The sequence below is a fragment of the Nuphar pumila genome, chromosome 16 (genome assembly GCF_984573655.1).
Source record: "Nuphar pumila chromosome 16, dmNupPumi1.hap1.1, whole genome shotgun sequence".
Classification (NCBI taxonomy): domain Eukaryota; kingdom Viridiplantae; phylum Streptophyta; class Magnoliopsida; order Nymphaeales; family Nymphaeaceae; genus Nuphar; species Nuphar pumila.
The window spans coordinates 71948309-71966435 of NC_143264.1; the positions used below are offsets into that span (position 1 = coordinate 71948309).

The 18127-nt window shown below is 38.4% G+C and overlaps 1 protein-coding gene across 1 annotated transcript in view; it reads left to right on the forward strand.

Moving 5' to 3' along the window:
* Positions 1-9807: 9807 nt before the first annotated feature.
* Positions 9808-18127, forward strand: part of LOC149813526 (eukaryotic translation initiation factor 4G-like) — a 32101-nt gene continuing 23781 nt past the window's right edge. Inside the window, exons 1-4 of the mRNA XM_089992046.1 lie at positions 9808-9953; positions 10145-10379; positions 11674-11807; positions 11964-12104. Of these exons, the coding sequence (XP_089848172.1) occupies positions 10186-10379; positions 11674-11807; positions 11964-12104 (469 nt within the window). The 5' untranslated portion in view covers positions 9808-9953; positions 10145-10185. The remainder of the gene's footprint in view (positions 9954-10144; positions 10380-11673; positions 11808-11963; positions 12105-18127) is intronic.

Here is an 18127-nt window from a genome sequence, read left to right on the forward strand (position 1 = left end):
GGGTTCAAGTTCCTCTTCAACTTGTCATGCCCTAGGAAGAATGAAATTTGGGTTCAAATCTTTGGTCTAGGTGATCCGTAGAATATGGTTTGGGTTGACCTGACCCGATCCATATCCACTTAAAGAGAATGATATAGTTTTTTTTTTTTCGTCCTACTTGCTGAGGCATTGTTATCAAAGGAACATTTGTTTGGGTTTTGTTGGACAGCAATCCGAATACCAGGGTATCTGCATAAATAATTCTGACCCGGACATTACATGGGTAGACCTGAATCGTACACAAGTTACATGTGGGTTGAATTTGGGATATAATTTTGGCTAGGTATCCGACCCACCCAACCCAGCTGACATAGGCATTTTGTATGTAACTTTTTAGTGTAGATATATAAGTTTTAAATATCCTTTAAATTATACGGACCTGGTTTGGGATTTGGGTTGGTACCCTAACCCGACGAGCTGTTATTTGGATGGGTTTGGGTAAACCCTGATCCAACACAAACCTGACCCATGTTCAAATCTTTGGTTATGCTACTCGTGTAATAACGTGTGCTCCTTTGAGTGGGGGTAAATCTGATTATTACAACAGATTGAATTCGGTTGAATATCCAACTGAAATCTGAGCCGCCCACATCCCAAATAATGATAGATGTTTCGCGAATGGAGATCAGGTGTGATGTGATTGCACACTTTTAAGAGTGCGGCTGCACCTGATCACACACCATCTGCTGTTGGGGCCTCACAGCTCAAAGATGGGTGGTAATCAGGTGCAGCAGCACACTAAAAGTGTGCAATGACATTTCAGGCGTTTAAGACAGATCCGAGGATCTGACATGACATGAGAAGATATTGATGTGGCATGGGGCCCATGCCTAAATCCATGAAGCAGGTTATATCCCCCCCCACAAGACGGCTGTTAGCTACAGGGCGTGTTTGGGGGTCCCAATGAGCGCCACGTATAAGAGCTCATGGGGCTCGTATCCCCGCGTGTATCAGCATCACTTAGCACCGAAATCCGGTGCGGTTGCAAAGACTTAAGTACCATTTCCCACCATTCTTGTCATGACAGTTTGAGAAAAAGGACAAAAATGTTCTCCATCTAGAAAATTGAAACGACGGTGCGAGATCCTTCATCTAGAAAAGTGAAACGTCGGTTCGAGCCATTCTTGCCATGAAATGATGGTTCGAGAAAAGATAAAAAATGTTCTCCATTCAAAAAAGGGAAACAACGGTTCAAGATCCTCTATCTAGAAAAGTAAAACGCTAGTTCGAGAATGATGTTAACTCTTCAAAGTCCAAACATTCTGTTTTCGCCTTAAGCAGTAAACTTTTGCACCATCTGTTGTAACAGGAGCTCCCTTTGACGATGCACAATTTGCCATCGTCCTCCTTTGTTGTCGCCTGCTGCCGTCGGAGCATCCTTTGTCGTCATCTGTACTGGAGCATCATTTGTCATCGTCTGCGTAGTGGCAGCATCATTGCCACCATCGGCTGCATCTATCTTCTGGGTGTTTCTCCTTCACTGTCAGATTACCAAGGTTTCGTTATGCAAACAAATCGATTTGTAAATCTGAATGCTAAATCTTACAAGTGGGTAGTCGTCTTCATGCTAAAAAATACTTATTTTCATACTACAACAAATCGATTTGTACCTATCCACCTTCTGGGCGTCGAAAAATAGTTAGCATGATTTGTTCTTATGAAGGCCAAACATTTCAACGATATGTACTTACGAAGGCTAAATTTCTATAACGATTTGTATGTTTGAAATTTGAATGATTTATATATTTAAATCAGTAGTGATTTGTACGTTCGATGCAACAAAGATTTATACGTTTGAAACAATAACGATTTAATGAAACTACCATAATTTATACTTAAGTTTGATAAATCATACAACAATATTTATGTATGAAGCCAAACATTACAATGATATGTACTTATGAATGTTGCAACTTATACAACAATTTGTAAGTTTGAAGCAACAACGATTTATACATTTAAAGCACTAGCGTTGTAATATTCACCCTTCGTAAATGAAAATCGTAAAAGCGATTAGCGTTGTGTACAGTGAACAAATCATTGTAATGTTCACCCTTCGCAAATGAAAATCCTAAAAGTGATTAGCGTTGTGTCCAGTGAACAAATAGTTGAAATGTTCGTGATTGATTTTACGGTCTTCTTGTCGCGATTTGCACAAACATTATGTCATACTTTTTTTCTTATATTACGCACATGTACCTCATCTTCTTCTTTTTCTTATGTTGTTTTGTTTTCTTATCCTACTTCTTTATTCTTCTTTTTATGTGCGAAACGATTTGTACCATCGCAGTTTACACAATGATTGATAAAATGCTAAAATGATTTGTACAAACATTGATAAAAGGCTGAAACACTTTTGTCCTATCACGATTTGCTTTTACAGGATTTATCTATGTCAACGACATGTTATATAGTGATTTACACAATGACTGATAAAAGATGAAAAAAAGGAAGGAAAAATGAATCGCCACGATGTTTATTTGTAAACTACAAATTGATTTACAACTTGATACCTATTTAAGTAACAGTTGCAAATCGATTTCACTGTAACGATTTGTACAACCATGGACATAAAGCAGAAAAGATTTATATCACGATTTATACAATGACTCGTAAAAAACGAAAAAGAGGAAGGAAAAATGAATTGCCACAATGTTTATTGGTAAACTACAAATCGATTTACAACTTGATACTGGTTTAAGTAACAGTTGCAAATCGATTTCACTATAACGATTTGTACAACCACAAACATAAAGCGAAAAAGATTTGTATCACGATTTACAGAATGACTGATAAAAGACGAAAAAGAGGAAGGAAAAATGAATCGCTACGATGTTTATTGGTAAACTAGAAATCGATTTACAACTTGATACCGATTTAATAACAATTGCAAATCGATTTCACTATTATTAGGCCACAACGTTAGAGGTCATGGTAACTTCATAACTATAAATCGACATGATTCAGGTTTTAGGGTTTACGGTTTAGGATTTAGGTAGTAGGGTTTAGGGTTTAGGGTTTAGGGCTAGGTTTTAGGATTTAGGTTTAGTGTTTTAGGGTTTAGGTTGTAAGGTTTAGGGTTTAGGGTGTAGGGTTTAGGGTTAGGGTGTAGGGTGTAGGGTTTAGGGTGACGAGCTTTGTGTGCTGAATGCGAAAGAGGCCAATTAATACCAATTTTTTTCACATGTGAGCTTCCATGAGGAGGAGGGTTAATAATATATTGGCTTTGAATATTGAGAGCCAACATTGGAAAGGGCTGAATGTGCTTGTTAAAGCAACCAAATACTTCAAAAACCGCTTCTCCAATTCGGTTTCGGTAACTTATGACATTACAAACTTAAGTTTCACTCATTTGGGAGAAGTGGGTCAGGCTGGTTTGGAGGCTACTTTCAGTTTGGAGGAAATAAAAAAAGTGGTGTGATCATTTCCTAATGGTAAAACTCCGAGGTTGGATGGTTTTCCAATTGAGGTTTTAAAAGAAAATTGAGAATGTGATCATTATGGAAGGTCGTCTATCATTCTTATTCCTAATGAAGAAAATGCATACATATTTTCTTGATTGTCACATGTTTCAAAATCATATCTAAGACATTGCTGTCTAGGTTGAAGGTGCATATAAACTTGCTTATTTCCTCTTCACAAAGTGCTTTCATTCTTGGATGAAAATTGCATGAGGAGGGTTGGGCATTCAGGACTTGCATAAATTTAACTTGGCACTTCTTGCTAAATGACTTTGGGTGATATGCAAGAGGGAAAGTAAGGTGTCTATTTACAAAAAATATGGATTTTTGGAATGACCTTGGAATTGAGTGTATAATTATAGGTGGCGAAAAGGTTCAGGCATTTGGAAGGAATGGGTTGAAGTAATTGCTACTTTCTGCAACTTCCTTAAGGTGTATATCGATAATGGAGAGCAAACATTTATTCATGTTGCAGGTTTTGTATGGTAGAGCTGTTTTGTTGAATATGCTTTCATTTCTGTTTACTTGGTGTGGCTTTATGTTATGGCTTATTCTCTTGTCCTTTTTTTAATCAAGATTGCATAACCAGTGGTGGGTGATTTCTCATCACTCCCACTTTCATCTGTATGGCTATGTAATCTGCATTCTCAATGAAATTATTTTTCTTTCAAAAAAAGCTCTGCCCTCATTGATTATTTTATTAGAAATGTTGTTATCAAAGAATCTGAATGTGTTTTTTTTTTTTTTTTGAGAAACCCTCCCCCCCAAACAAGGAAAATCCCGAGTGAGGCCCCAGGGCTACCCTGCCTTACGTGAACTACTTCTTAAAGCTATAGATACACCCATGCGCCAGTGGGGTTTGATCTGATGCCTTCATCATAGCTATACCTGAATGTGTTTCAGGATAAGATGATAAAAGCAAAACCAGAACTTGGTTTTCTTAGTTCCAACTTCTGCTTGCAATTCCATCGGAACCTGGATATTATCTCAATCTCAAATGCTTTTAGTATATGTTTGGAGAGGGTTTGAAGAAAAACACGGTTATGGAGTAAGGTTTCTGAGTTCTACATTAGGTTGTTTGGGATAAAGTAATCGGTGGAATCATAAAAGTAGAGAAATAATGTACAACACCTTTTTTTTTAGGGTTTCCTTCATATAGAAGATACATAATTTTTACCAATGGGAGGCTCAGCTTGTCTGGTAGGGGCAGCTAGTGCATGTCACCTTGTGTTGAGACATTGTAGGTTCAAAACCCAATGGTATAGTTGTAGAACTGGTAGGGATCTGCCTAACACCAGCTTGCCTTTCAAAAAAAAAATACATAATTGGCAAATTGTTCTTTCTGATGCTCTTTTTTAAGACCACCGGCAAGGTGCTTTCAAATAAGATGAAACCTCTTAGTTCCTTCCATGTCTATTCTTTTGAATTTCTTTCATGTCATTGTCATCTGTTTCTTACAAATGGCACCTCTCAAACAGACCGTGCCCACAAGGCTTCATTCACCTGGTTAGGTGAGATGGCTTAATCAAATTGAAGGATGTCAAGAATATGATACCTAGGGTACACATTGCGTCTCTTGTAGGGGTGTCAACGGGTCAAGTTTGGTTCGGACCCGGGTGGAATCAGACTTGCACCAGATTTTCGGGTACGGTATCGGGTTCAGACTCGGGTCTAATCGGGTTCACTATAAGAAAAATCATACCTGGACCCGATAAGAACTACATTAATCAAAACCGGACCATATACCCGATAAAACTATATATTTTTTTATCAATTTTACAATGAAAAATTGTGGGTCTTAATTAGAACTCGGGTCAGGTCCGGGTCTGGTATAAAATTTCACAAACTATACCCGAGTCCATGTATTAATCAGACCTTCGAGTGCAGATCCAGGTCTTAATCGAGTCTTCTTATTTATCACCATACCTGAACTCTACAGGGTTTGGTTCAGGTCAGGGTAAACCAAGCCTGTTGACACCCCTAATCCCTTGTCTTAAGGTAAATGCAGCAAGATCCCTAGTAGGGCTGATAAACTAGCCTAATGAACCAAACAGAGAGTATTCAAGTTTGGATCGTTTCTTGTGTAGAGCTGAGCTGAACTTGAGCACACAAAGAAACCGAGCTAAGTGAGCTGGCACGATCTGACTCATTTACAAAAGAAACAAATTTAGTCAGAGATGAAAATAATAGAATTTGGACCTAAACCTACTAAGCCAAGCTTGAAGTACGTAGCTTATTTGCAAAATAAGTAACTGTTTGAATCTTGTAAGCAATAGGATTTAAACTCGAAACTAAAAAAAGAGACTCTTGATCTTTCCTCAAAAATCAGGATTCTATTTGCTCTTTGTCCTTTTTTTTTATATAGGAACAATAAAACCACTTCAGAGGGGTGTAAACCCGGGCGCACCCGGCCCTTGACTTCAGGGAGACACTGGCTTCGACTTACATTCAAGGGGAGTAGCGCCCGCGAGAATCAAACCCTGGTTGCCCATCTAACAGCCGAGGCCGGCTCCAACTATGCTACCCCTAAGGTCTCTTTGTCCTTGAAATAAGAAAAAAATTGATGATATCTAGATAATTGATGCATGAGTGAGAAGCGGGTGAGAGGCTACCGTGTCCATGCACCAGCACTACCAACCTATAACTGACTCCGGCTTGAGCTCAACTCAATTTAGATGACCCAAGTGCCCCCCCATTTCCCAACTACCATTTGTCACTTTGAACTTCCACATTGACCACTTCAAACCAACATAGTGAGTGACCACCAAACAAGCCATTTTATCTGACAAGCACACATTTTTTTTACTCGAATAAACCGCCCCAGGCGTAGCGACCTAGCCGTGCTGGCTCGGTCTCAGTCCATGTCAGCGTAAAACTCCAAGAGCTTACCCCCCCCCGACCTGATCAGGCAGTCTCTAAGCTTCGGCTCACGCAAGGGGTGATGCCTATGAGACTGCCATCAAACAGTTTAGCCCCCATCCCACTACGCCAAACAAATTGGGTATATGAGAGCACACATTCTGGGCTGCCAATCTGAGCTATTTTTTTACCAAAAATTGCTCAAACAAAATAAAGCATGTATTGTTAATGTTAATGCACTGGCATTTGATCAAGTCCCTTTTAATAAGGCATCTGAGGTAGTTGGTCAAGTCATGGGGAGGTTGTCAGAGTTATGAGACATCAATCTCAAATTATTTGAATTATTAGACAGGAGGGTGCATCTATTTTAGTTTTTTTATTTAATAATAAATGTGTTTTGATATTTTAATAATTTAAAAGATATTTTTATAACAATATTATTAAAAAATGATGAAAATTTTATTAAAAATTGTCCATGTGCTGCGGTACCCCTTGAAATGGACCCTGTGGCATAGCTCTCTATACAATTAGCAAGGCCTTGGATAGAGTTCACCTTATCCCTAACATGCCATTGTGGCACGGCAACGAAGCCCCATTGGCTCTAACCACTCTGCCCATATTTTGTACAAGGACATCAGTCACTAGAATATGAGAACTGGTGATTTTTTTGAATTTTTTATTCTTTACTCTTGAATTTAATTATACGGATGTGATCTCACGTTTGGTTTTATAAGAACCCTAATCACACGATTTTGATGCATAAATGAGATTTTTTTAAGGCTTTAAAACCAATGGCTCATAATCTCTATAAATATTCAAGCATCCAATAATTGTATTTTTCATTGAAAAATTAACTATCCAATGGTTGAATCCCCCTAGCAAATTCACCATGTCAAGCACATCCACATGGTTCGATTTGCAAAAAAAAAAAAAAAAAGGGTTGAAATTTAACGGATGATTGTTTTGTTAAGATAAACAATTAGGTTTATTTCTTAATCAAAAAAATAAAATCTGACCATATCTAATGTGAAACCGTTCTGGCTTTTGGTCCTAATGTGAGACGTGTCCTTTACTGCAAGACTGAGGTTGGGTGTACTCATGGATGGGAAAGGATAACACGGGGTTTACACGGTAAAGCCAATGAACTCAGTGAGTGAGATGGTTTTCCCCCCTGGGATGTCAAGCTTTCGAAACCCACAGGTATATGTGTCCTTCGCCTACAAGGCTTTGGGTGTACTCCTTGGTGGGAAATGAGAACCGAAGGTTTTACACCAATTAACTCAGTCCGGCCAGAAATCGGCTTCGAAGATGACCGTTGTCAAGGTTAAGGAAGATGAATGATCAAAGTGATGGCGGTGATCAAACAGCAAAAAGAGGACTTTCTCCATAAAATTCTGGCTGCACCTTTGATTGGGCAAAATTTTAGAGAAGGGCGAGGATAGGATTTTTGATTGGGTGATAGGTGTGGATGGTGATCTTCAGCGAGCCGGATTGGGCCCTCGGGACTGCAGCGGCGGTAGGGCGAACTTGAGGAGGCGGTGGTGGTGGTAGTGAGATGGATGGTGGTGGGTGGTGATGAAATGGATGGTGGTGGTGATGGTGAAATGGGTGGTGATAAGCGGATCTCACCATTTTTTTTTGGTAGGAAACATTTTTTCACCTTTTTCTTATAATAATGTTTCCTATCAAAAAGTCTACATTTAGAAAACTCTCTCGGAGAAAAAGTCTCGCTCATTTGGCAGGATCGAAAAAACCATACTAATTTTTCATTAAGTATCACTTTAAAAACTTCCAAGTGAATGAGATGGGTTTTACATGGTTATTAAAAAAAAGACTACTAACTATAACTATGAAGTGGTTGAGGAAGAACAGCAAGAAACTTGGTCGGATCAGTAAAGTGAAGATTACCCACATGGTCAAGTATTTTTGTTTTGCTAATCAAGCCACAATCTCACATTCAATTGTGTGGTCCAAACCTAAGCGCACGGATCTCTCTTCTCGTCCCATGCCTAGTGAAGCGAAACAAACTCTTAAAATAACGGCAATCTTTTTTCTTTTTTTCAAAAGAAATTGAGTTTTTTTATTTTCTTGCAATTTTATTGGCAAAATATCACCAAAAAATTAACAAAAAAATAGAAAAACTGTTTTTTTTTAAATAAAAAACTCAGTAAATAATTTCTGCTGATGTTTGTGTTTTTTATTATCACATTGTTTTGCATGAAAAGAAATGCTGATACTTGTCATACAGCTAGTAACGTTTTTGCTAGCTATTGCATGAAAATCAATGCATGGTGTTTGCTAGCTATGTCATAAACATGGTTGATATATTGAAAATATTGCAATTTTATCATGATATTTTAAAAAGCCAATAAAATGCCAAAAATTTCACAGTTTTTTTAAAATATCATTAAATTAAAAAACATAGCCATTTTAAAACGATAATAACATTTTATAATATTTTCACATTATTTAATATTATTAATATATATTATGTTCTCAGATGCTGATATTTCTTGAAAGAAACTAAAATTTGCAAATATGACGAGATCTTCCCAAGAAGGAGAATTGTGTCACAGCTTGCTAGAACTCCAATTTGTTCTCATTTGCCAAGCTTTCAAATCTTGGACTCAGTTTGGGACTTGGACGGGTGAACTGTGTGTGTGTGTGTGTGTTTTGAGGGTGAGGAAATCCATTTATTCATGATTGGGGACTAGTGGTGATCTGGGGTGTTGAGTTGGGGTCAAAAAATGAGGTATAGAGATGCAGGTAGTCCAGGAGTGTTGCTGTCTGCAACCCTCATGGCTTGAAGTTGGTTGAGAGAAGATTGAAGATTACAGAACTTGTTCTCAGGTGTGTGATATGTGGACTAGGGGTACTTGTGGCTGCTCTTGTAGGGACTGATACCCAAGTTAGGCAGATTCTCACCATTGAAAAGGGCCAGCTAGGCTCACAGACATGAGAGCTTTGGTGTTTTTGGTGATTGCTAATGGAATGGTGGCTTCTTACTGTTTGGTACACAGGTGAACTGTTACTGTCACCCCCAAATACCGGGATATGTGACCCAGTACATTATGTTTTTCACAGGAATACTTGAACATACCCACGTGTCGTGTGTCGTGTCCTCTTGTACACTACCTTGAACAAAATATTACACAAAATGGCGAATCCCGTATCCTTGTGAAATATAGAATATGGTCTTTGGCAGGTTTAGTGCATATGCTGTGAACCAGGGGTACTTGCTGAGTTGCTGTAAATGTCTGCTTGCTATAAAGTCTAAACATAATAAGAAAAAAAAAATTAAATAAATTTTTTGAAGAAAAATGAAATAGTAAAACTGTAAAAGGGACAAATCAGTAAATAAGAGAAAAAGGTCAGGGGCAACCCTGTGATATAAATAGAGGAAGGGAACTCCCAAACTTTTTGTTTTCCCCTTGAAAACCTAACTTTTTGACCTACTGCTGTTTTCTTAACTGAGAACCTTCTCCTCTCTCTCTCTCTCTCTCTCTCTCTCTCCACAATGCCTTCGTCTTCGACCGCCTGATTCATCCACGTCACGATTCCCGCCTATTAGTCACCTCCCTCTCTCTCTCCCAGGTGAGGACAATCGAAATCTATCTGCATTGTTGGATTTCCCAACTTTTCTCATCTAATGCAAACGATTTCCCATCTTACCCGGAACACCCAGATCACGGTTCTAGGGTTTCCCCTCCCTTCTGCTGTTTCGTGCTTGGTTGTCTCTCGTTTGGTTGGAATTGAGGGTACCCATCTGTTTTTTCTGGTTGCAGAAGCGAAGAATCTAAAGGAGGGAGGTGAAGAATTCGGATTTATGTCCCTCAATCAATCCAGGGTTGAAAAAGGCGAGCCGCACACCCGAAAATCTGGAAGATCCGGTGGCCCTGGGCACCAGAGGGGTTTTCACAACGCGAACAGCGTAAAGGGCAGCGCCTTCGGCGCGGGCTCGTCCGTCCCCCCTCCGTCTTCCTCCAATTCTTCGTTGCCGTCCGCGAGCGCCAATAGGAGGTTCTTCTCTTTCTCCTATTCCTTCTCCCACCTTCTTTTCAATCGTTTGAGTATTTGGATTTGATAGGAATTTGGGTCTGTTTTTTCTAGGGTTAGCTGGGGCGGTCTGTGGATTAGTTCGTTTCAAAACCTTCGTATGTGATTTTTTCTCTTGTTTGTTCCGTTGGTAATGTAAAGATTTGCTTTTAGGGTTTGGTGGATAGTTTCATTGGTTATTGAGATTATAGTCCTTCGAATACGCCTTCGTTCCCTTGTGCAATTCGTATTCTAGGGTTTTGCAGACGCTTGTTGTTGTTCGTCGTTGTTTCTCAGTGATCTAATTTTCGGTTGAGCTTGGTGGTTGGCGATGGAAAGTTTTCATGGCCTCTTGAATGTAACATTGCGATAGGTCTTTTTGTTGCTCTAATTTTACTGTTATTAGTGTATTATGTTGAAGTTGGTCTGGTTGGTTTTTAGGATTAATTCAATTGGTTTATCATCTGTCTTTTCTTAATATTTTGGATGTTAGAAAGGTGGTTTGAATGGGACGGTGGAAGGGACTGGATTTTACAGTGAATGATTATCTGTATGAATTTGCAAAGTTTTTTTAATCCCAGTTGTATTTACGAATTTGCTATCATGGAACTGAAATATTGAAATCTAGGATTGTGATCATCGATACTGTAAGCTCTACTTAATTTATTGTAGGTGGGCATGAGTTTGTAGCACAGTTGAAGTGGAATATCTGTTTCTTCAGGTTAATTTGATTACTTTTGTTCAGTATCCCGGATGACTTGACAAAATTTGTTGGGTAATTGTAACACTAACTTATTACCTCTTTCAATTAGCATTATTATATATGTTTCTCTCAGTTTCTTGTATTCCTTATTCTTGCCAAGATACTCCAATTTGATTTCCTTAACTCACTGGATCTTAAGGCGGTCCATATTTGAGCTCCTCTTTTGTAGGGTACTCGTGCATTATCTTTCTTGACATACCTAAAATTGTTGAATACTGGTTCGAGTTTTAAATCAAATTTATTTTGAGTTATTCAGTTTTCTTTTTTGCCTGTTGACTTGCACTCTACACGTATGTGTGGAAGTATGTATGCTATCATCTGTATGAATCAGAAAATGCTTGGTGGAAAAATGTAGCCCCTTTTTCTTGGCCTTTGTTTGCGTTCTTATTAGTGTGTGTGCTTCATTTCTTTACTGGAAACAGTGGCACAATGTTCTGGTCTAGATGGATTAATGCTCTGGGATTCAGTGATGATCTTGAAAACCTACTTATTTATTTATCTATGTGTCTTGGTTAGTTTCACGAAGAATAATGGACAAGGAGGGCAACCGAGGGTGAGCAATGTAGCAACAAATCCTGAAGCCAATGTAAGTCGTGGACTGCAGAATGGCATACTCCCACATAACCAGAAGGCTGCGGCTCCTTTGCCTGGTATTTCTCTTGACGTCCACTCTTCAAGTTTTGGTTGGAAGGAAACATTTTTTCATGGAAGTTGGTTTTATGAGCTTAATGCAGAATCTTCTATATTCCATTTATTATCATTTGCAAAAGTCTTATGTGATTGACCATCATGAAGTGTCCTTGCAGGATCCTCTGGAACAGCAAGCCCAGGTGTTACTAGGCAGATTGATCATTCTGTTCCAAAAAGTGCACAACCCTTACCTCAGGTTCCTTCATCTTACTCTAGTGCTGGAATACCGGAATCTGCATCAGTGGCTGCTCCATCAGGTGTTGCTCATTTTAAGGCATTGAATTGTTTTTTTTTGTGGTATCAATATTTTCAGTTGATTTTGTATGGATGTTCTATGCCATGTCTCTCTCTCTCTCTCTCTCTCTCTGTACACACGGGCATAATGCATTCACACACATACAATTGTTTTTATGGTATATTCCTTTAGAATAGTGGATCAGGACACGTTTGTATGCTATCATTTCTAGGTGGCAGATTATTGTCCAGCACATTGAAGAACTATTTCTTGATGAGACTCATATGAAGTGAGTCATAAATATCTGGGTCTCAACTTCATCACCAGTTTTGTTTGTTCAACCCAGGCTAGGAAGCAGGTTCAGGTCTGATTTGAGGATCATAGCACTAACTACCTCAATCAGACAGACTATGCTGACATGAAACTGGTGTTTTTTATCATGTTTGCCTTATTTTTGTTTTTCTCAATTTGGTGGGTCAATTTGTCAGGTTTTGCAAGTTTGATGCCTGACTCTTTTAATCTTTTTTGGGAAACCACATAACTTTTTTGTACTTTGATGGACTCCGTGGAGTTTTGCTATTCTTTTGATAGGCTGAAATGGCTCAGGTGAATCATTTTACTATCGTACAACTTCATCAGTCTCTAGTTCAGGCTATAAAACAGGAAGTTGGGCTGGTTGTAGGTTGGGTTCACTTAGTTGGATTAAGGTTTGCTTGACACCTTAAGCATGTTGATGATCACCACTTTATTTTACTATTTCAAATTCAATATATTTATCTTTTGAAGAAGTGCAAATATTTAATTTAATTTAAGTCTATTTTTCTTTTGAAGAAACAGGAGTATTTAGCTTAATTGGCAGACATGGTTGTAACAATGTTGCAAAAATCATACTGGAAAAAAATCATACTGGAGGGCATAACAGAAGGGTCTAAGATGCAGGTGTATTGTGCTGTATCAAAATACATGACACCAAAAAAAAGAAAAATTAGGAAAAATATATGTGAACATTAAACTACTAGAACATCAACTAAACCTAGTTGTAAACTACTAGAACATGTTAAATTAGCCAAAGAACTCAACATGAATAAATAAATAAAAGATACACAATTATAAAGAATTAAAACAAAAATATTTACACAATCATAGATTATAGTTCATTTGTACATAAACCATATTTGGATTTGATAGCTGATAGACTGCTTCCAAAAATGCCTAAAGCTAAATCTTTAACATTTCATTGTTGGTTCTATTCCTTGTTTTTTCTTATCCTCGTGAACGTTTTTCTGATTTTTGAAGTTGGTATCTTTATCAAACATTTCTTCTTCAAAATTTGGTATGAATTCTGGCAGTGGCTGCCCGCTTCTATTCATTTATTGTAAGCTATCTGTCATTTCTGTAGGAACATTGACTGGAATATTAGGTTACATCGCTTTATAGAGTTGTCATGACTTGCAACATGACACTTGAATCTATGTATTTCATCATGAATTATGATTACATAAAAAATTACTTCTCATTGATCTCTTTTCGGAGCACTTCCCTCCAAACACTTAATCGTTACTTTGATGCCAAATTAACAATGATGCTGATAATATCCACTATTTCCAAATTAACCTCCACTTTTTGCTCTTCCTTAGATTGATGAACCCATCAGGAGATCACAAATTCAAGTGGCCCTTAATAGTGAAATACTGATATCCAGCATTGCAAATTTAAATTTTTTTTAGAAGCGCAAGATCAGAATGGATGGTTGGTTGATTCCTCGTCAGCCACACAAAGGTGGTAGATACTCACAAAGTACTTCCCTTTTATTTTAGGTTTTCTTGGACATTTGTCCTATTTATGGAGACGAGCCACACGAAAAACATGCCCTTGGAGAGGCCAAAACTTCAAATTGTGCCTTTGGGGAATGGCTTCCCTCTTGACTGTGTGTTGGTCTATAAAAGAACGAGGTTGAAAAAGGTCAAAATTATTGGAGAAAAGCTATGTTAAGAAGCCTAGCTATAAGCTCATATTAGTTTTTTGCCTTTTTAATATTGTGATTCATTGAGGTGAAGAAACAAATAAATAGAATAAACTCCTAAAAAAAGACCTATATAGGTGGTAGGAGAAGGAAGAGAGAGCGAGAGTCATCCAACTTATTTTCTTGTGGTTTGGAGCCTTCAGATCCTCTTGTACCTTAAAAAACGAAGATCATGCCTTTATTTGCATAGATCTAATCTTCTTCATATCAAATGAGGCACCCATGGATCGATTTAGGGAAGATCCTGCACAAAATTAGCACCTTAGGAGCAGATTAGGGCATGTCTTGCAGAAAAATGACTTTTGGGGCCGGTTTAAGGCAAAACCATGAAAATCTTCAAAATTTTGGGCCAAAGTGATCTCAAATCTGTGGAATAAATGTTTTTTTTATTCGAGAAGTGTAAATGTGTTCAAGGCGATCCCTTGTGCTAAAAGGCCTGACCAAAACTGGCTGAATGAGATAAAAACCTCGCTAGAAGCATACATTTTCTGGCAAGAGTTGACTTGTATGATATGGACTATGTGAATGATACAATATAATACACCCTTGTATCATATGAGACAGTTCGATACTATCTAATAGTCACTTTTTTACAACTTTTGGTTAAACATTCTATCGTGTGGGGTATTGATACTATGCTAAATCATATATATATATATATATATATATATATATATATATATATATATAGAGAGAGAGAGAGAGAGAGAGAGAGAGAGAGAGAGAGAGAGAGAGACGTCTTAATTGTATTAGGTCTAATCTCCACTTGGTTAAATAGAGATTAGCCAAAAGAATGAATTTACATATGGGTCCCTCATTATTTAGGTAATACCAAAACCAGCCTTAAGTATAATTAAACTTTAAGAGGTCGACTTATCTTAACACTCCCTCTCAAGCTGGAGCATAGATATCAATCATGCTCAGCTTGTCGCAGCATTTTGAGAAACTGGACCTGGCAAGAGGCTTTGTAAAAATATCTGCAACTTGATCTTCAGAGATTACATGCTTGGTAGAGATATGTCAAGCTTGAACCATATCTCTTATGTAGTGGCAGTCAACTTCAATATGTTTTGTCCTCTCATGAAATACTGGATTATTTGCTATATATGTAGCCGTCTTGTTATCACACATCATCACCATAGGAGATGAAACCTTCACCTGAAGATCAGTCAACACAGTTCGAACCCACATGAATTTAGCTGCCGTTTGGGCCATAGCCCTATATTCTGATTCGACACTCGACCTAGCAACCACGGTTTGCTTCTTGCTTCTTCAAGAGATTAAGTTACCTCCCACAAATACACAGAATCCCGTGGTAGATTTTCTATCCTCTACATACCCAGCATAATCAACATCAGAGTAAGCAACAGGTTTTGACCCCTCATCCAATAAATGAACTTTGTGATCCATGAGAATATTTGTTGGTTTAGCTCCCAACATTCCTGTCTCTTTTAATAAATTAAGAACATACTTCCGTTGAGACAAAACCACTCCCTCACTCTTGCTGGTTACTTCTATGCCCAGAAAGTATCTAAGTGGACCAAGATCTTTGGTAACAAAATGTTTTTGAAGATGAGCCTTTGTAGCTGCAATATCTTTCATGTTATCTCCTGTAAGGATGATGTCATCTACATATACCACCATAACGACTAGACATGAGTTAGTTTTCTTAATAAATAATGTGTGGTCTGACCCTGACCTATTAAAACCAAACTTTGACATCACATCAAACAACTTTTGAAACCATGCATGAGGACTTTGCTTCAGACCATATATCGCTTTTCTTAATCTGCACACCTTCTGGCATTCCCCTTCAACCTCGAACGCAGGAGGTTGTTGCATGTATACTCTCTCAGACAGATCCCCATATTGGAATGCATTTTTTACATCTAGTTGACGCAAACTCCATCCATGGTGAACAACTACTGAGAGAACAAGACAATTGGTGCCCATCCGTGCGACGGGAGAAAATGTCTCAAAGAAATCAACACCATATTGAAAAAGGTGCAAAAGGATCCGACCCGATCCACGTCGATCCATGGATTGTGTACAACCTTGTAATGTAACACACCTAAACTGCCTGGTCTGGATACACCAGACCCGGATCCATATTTCTATGTTGTAACATTATAAAAGCACTGTTTAGGTCGCGATTTTAGATATGAAAAAGAAAATCGTGACAGCCAAAGTTTTTTTTTTGGTTCCTTCTCCGTCTCTCTCTCCCTTTTTCTCTTTTCTCTATACAGGTGAAAAACTAACATGGTATCATAGCAAAGATTCGTCTAAAGGCTGAAAAGGATTCCGGCAAGGGCGACATTCAGAAAATCGAGTTTTTTCGTTCCCCTCTCCCTTTCTTTCTGTTCCTCTCCATTCTCTCCCCTCTTTGCTCGTTCGTCCCCTCTTTCTAAAATCCCCTGTGTACCCACACCTCACGTGGGTTTTATTTCTTTGTGAAACCGTGATCCACGTGAACCCTATTCACGTGGGTTTTATTTTTGGTGAATCTGTGATTCACGTGAACCCTATTTACGTGAACCCAGACTGTGGGTGACTGTATTTCACGTGGATCACCGAATCTTTCTTTATTTTTTCTTGACCTTCTTTTACCCAATCTTCTCTAAGTCTGTCTTTGCATATTTGATTTTTTTTGATTCCTTACTGCTATGCTGTGAAATTTATTTCTTGATTATCCATTTCTATTCTTGTTAAAAAGGGGGTATATTTAACGAGTGAAGGTATTCTTCATCACGCCAATCTCAGTTTCTGGATTGTATAGAAAAGGTTCAGATACTGAGTTCCCTGAATCCGACAGCCTGCGATTCTCTATCCTTAAAAAAAAAGGGATAGCGGGCTGAACATTTTGTGAACACTCTGGTTGACATTCTCGTTGGTTTTCATTCTCAAATGGACCCTTATCTCTCTCAATCAAATCTTTCTTCAAGTTTTCTCAACCAACTCATTTATAAAAAGTTGAATACCTCAAATTTCTTGATTTGGAAGAGACAAATTATCCCTTTTATAAGGAGTCAAGGTCTCTTAGGTCACCTGTATGGAACCACTCCCGTTCCACCAGAATTTGTCCCGAGAGAAGAGAAAGATGATCAAGGGGCGAGTTCGATCGTGTATGTTAAAAATGTAGAATTTCTCAATTGGGAAAAGAAAGATCAATCAGTTGTTGCATACATCACCTCAACTCTGTCTCAAGAAGTTCTAGTTGCCATTCCCGACAATTGTACAACGCTACAACTCTGGGAGCGACTGGCTCAGACGTATTCACAGGTTTCTCAAGCAAGGATGGTTTTCCTAAAAAGAGAATTTCAGTTGCTAAGAAAAGATTCCACGACCATCATGGAATATTTGAACAAGATAAAGACCATCACAGATCAGCTTGCAGTTATAGGATGTGCCGTTAGCGACAATGATATGGTGCAACAAACTCTGAGTGGATTGGGATCTGACTACGATATGATAGTCACTTCACTATTGTGCCTTCCTGCCCTTCCTTCCTTTGATGCGTTACGAGCCAAATTGATCCAGTATGAAATGACTCTGAAGGGATTCTCTGAAGAAACTCACATTCGCACAAATTCTCAAGAAGTTTTTGCCACATGAGTGACTTATGGTAGAGGACGAGGATAAGGAGGACAAGGGCGAAGTGGACACGGAGGGCGTGACATGCTTCCCACTCCAAATATGTCTGTTCATGCGCAGGGATCAAGATCTATCCCCACTTGCTTCTTTTGTAACAAAAAGTGGCATATCAAGGCGAATTGTTGGCATAATCCAGAGAATAAAGGAAAGGGTCCACAGACAGAAACAAAAAGAAATTTCACAAATATCATAGACAGTTGAGAGATCAAAGATTTGCTGATATCTGCCTTGTCAAAGTTGAAATTGAAGCAGAGCGATCAAGGCACTTGGTTTGTCGACTCAGGAGCAACGACTCATGTGACAGGCGATGCAGGTAAAATTTCTAATCCTATTCCTTATTTCGGAAAAAGTAAGATTGTCACTGGAGATGG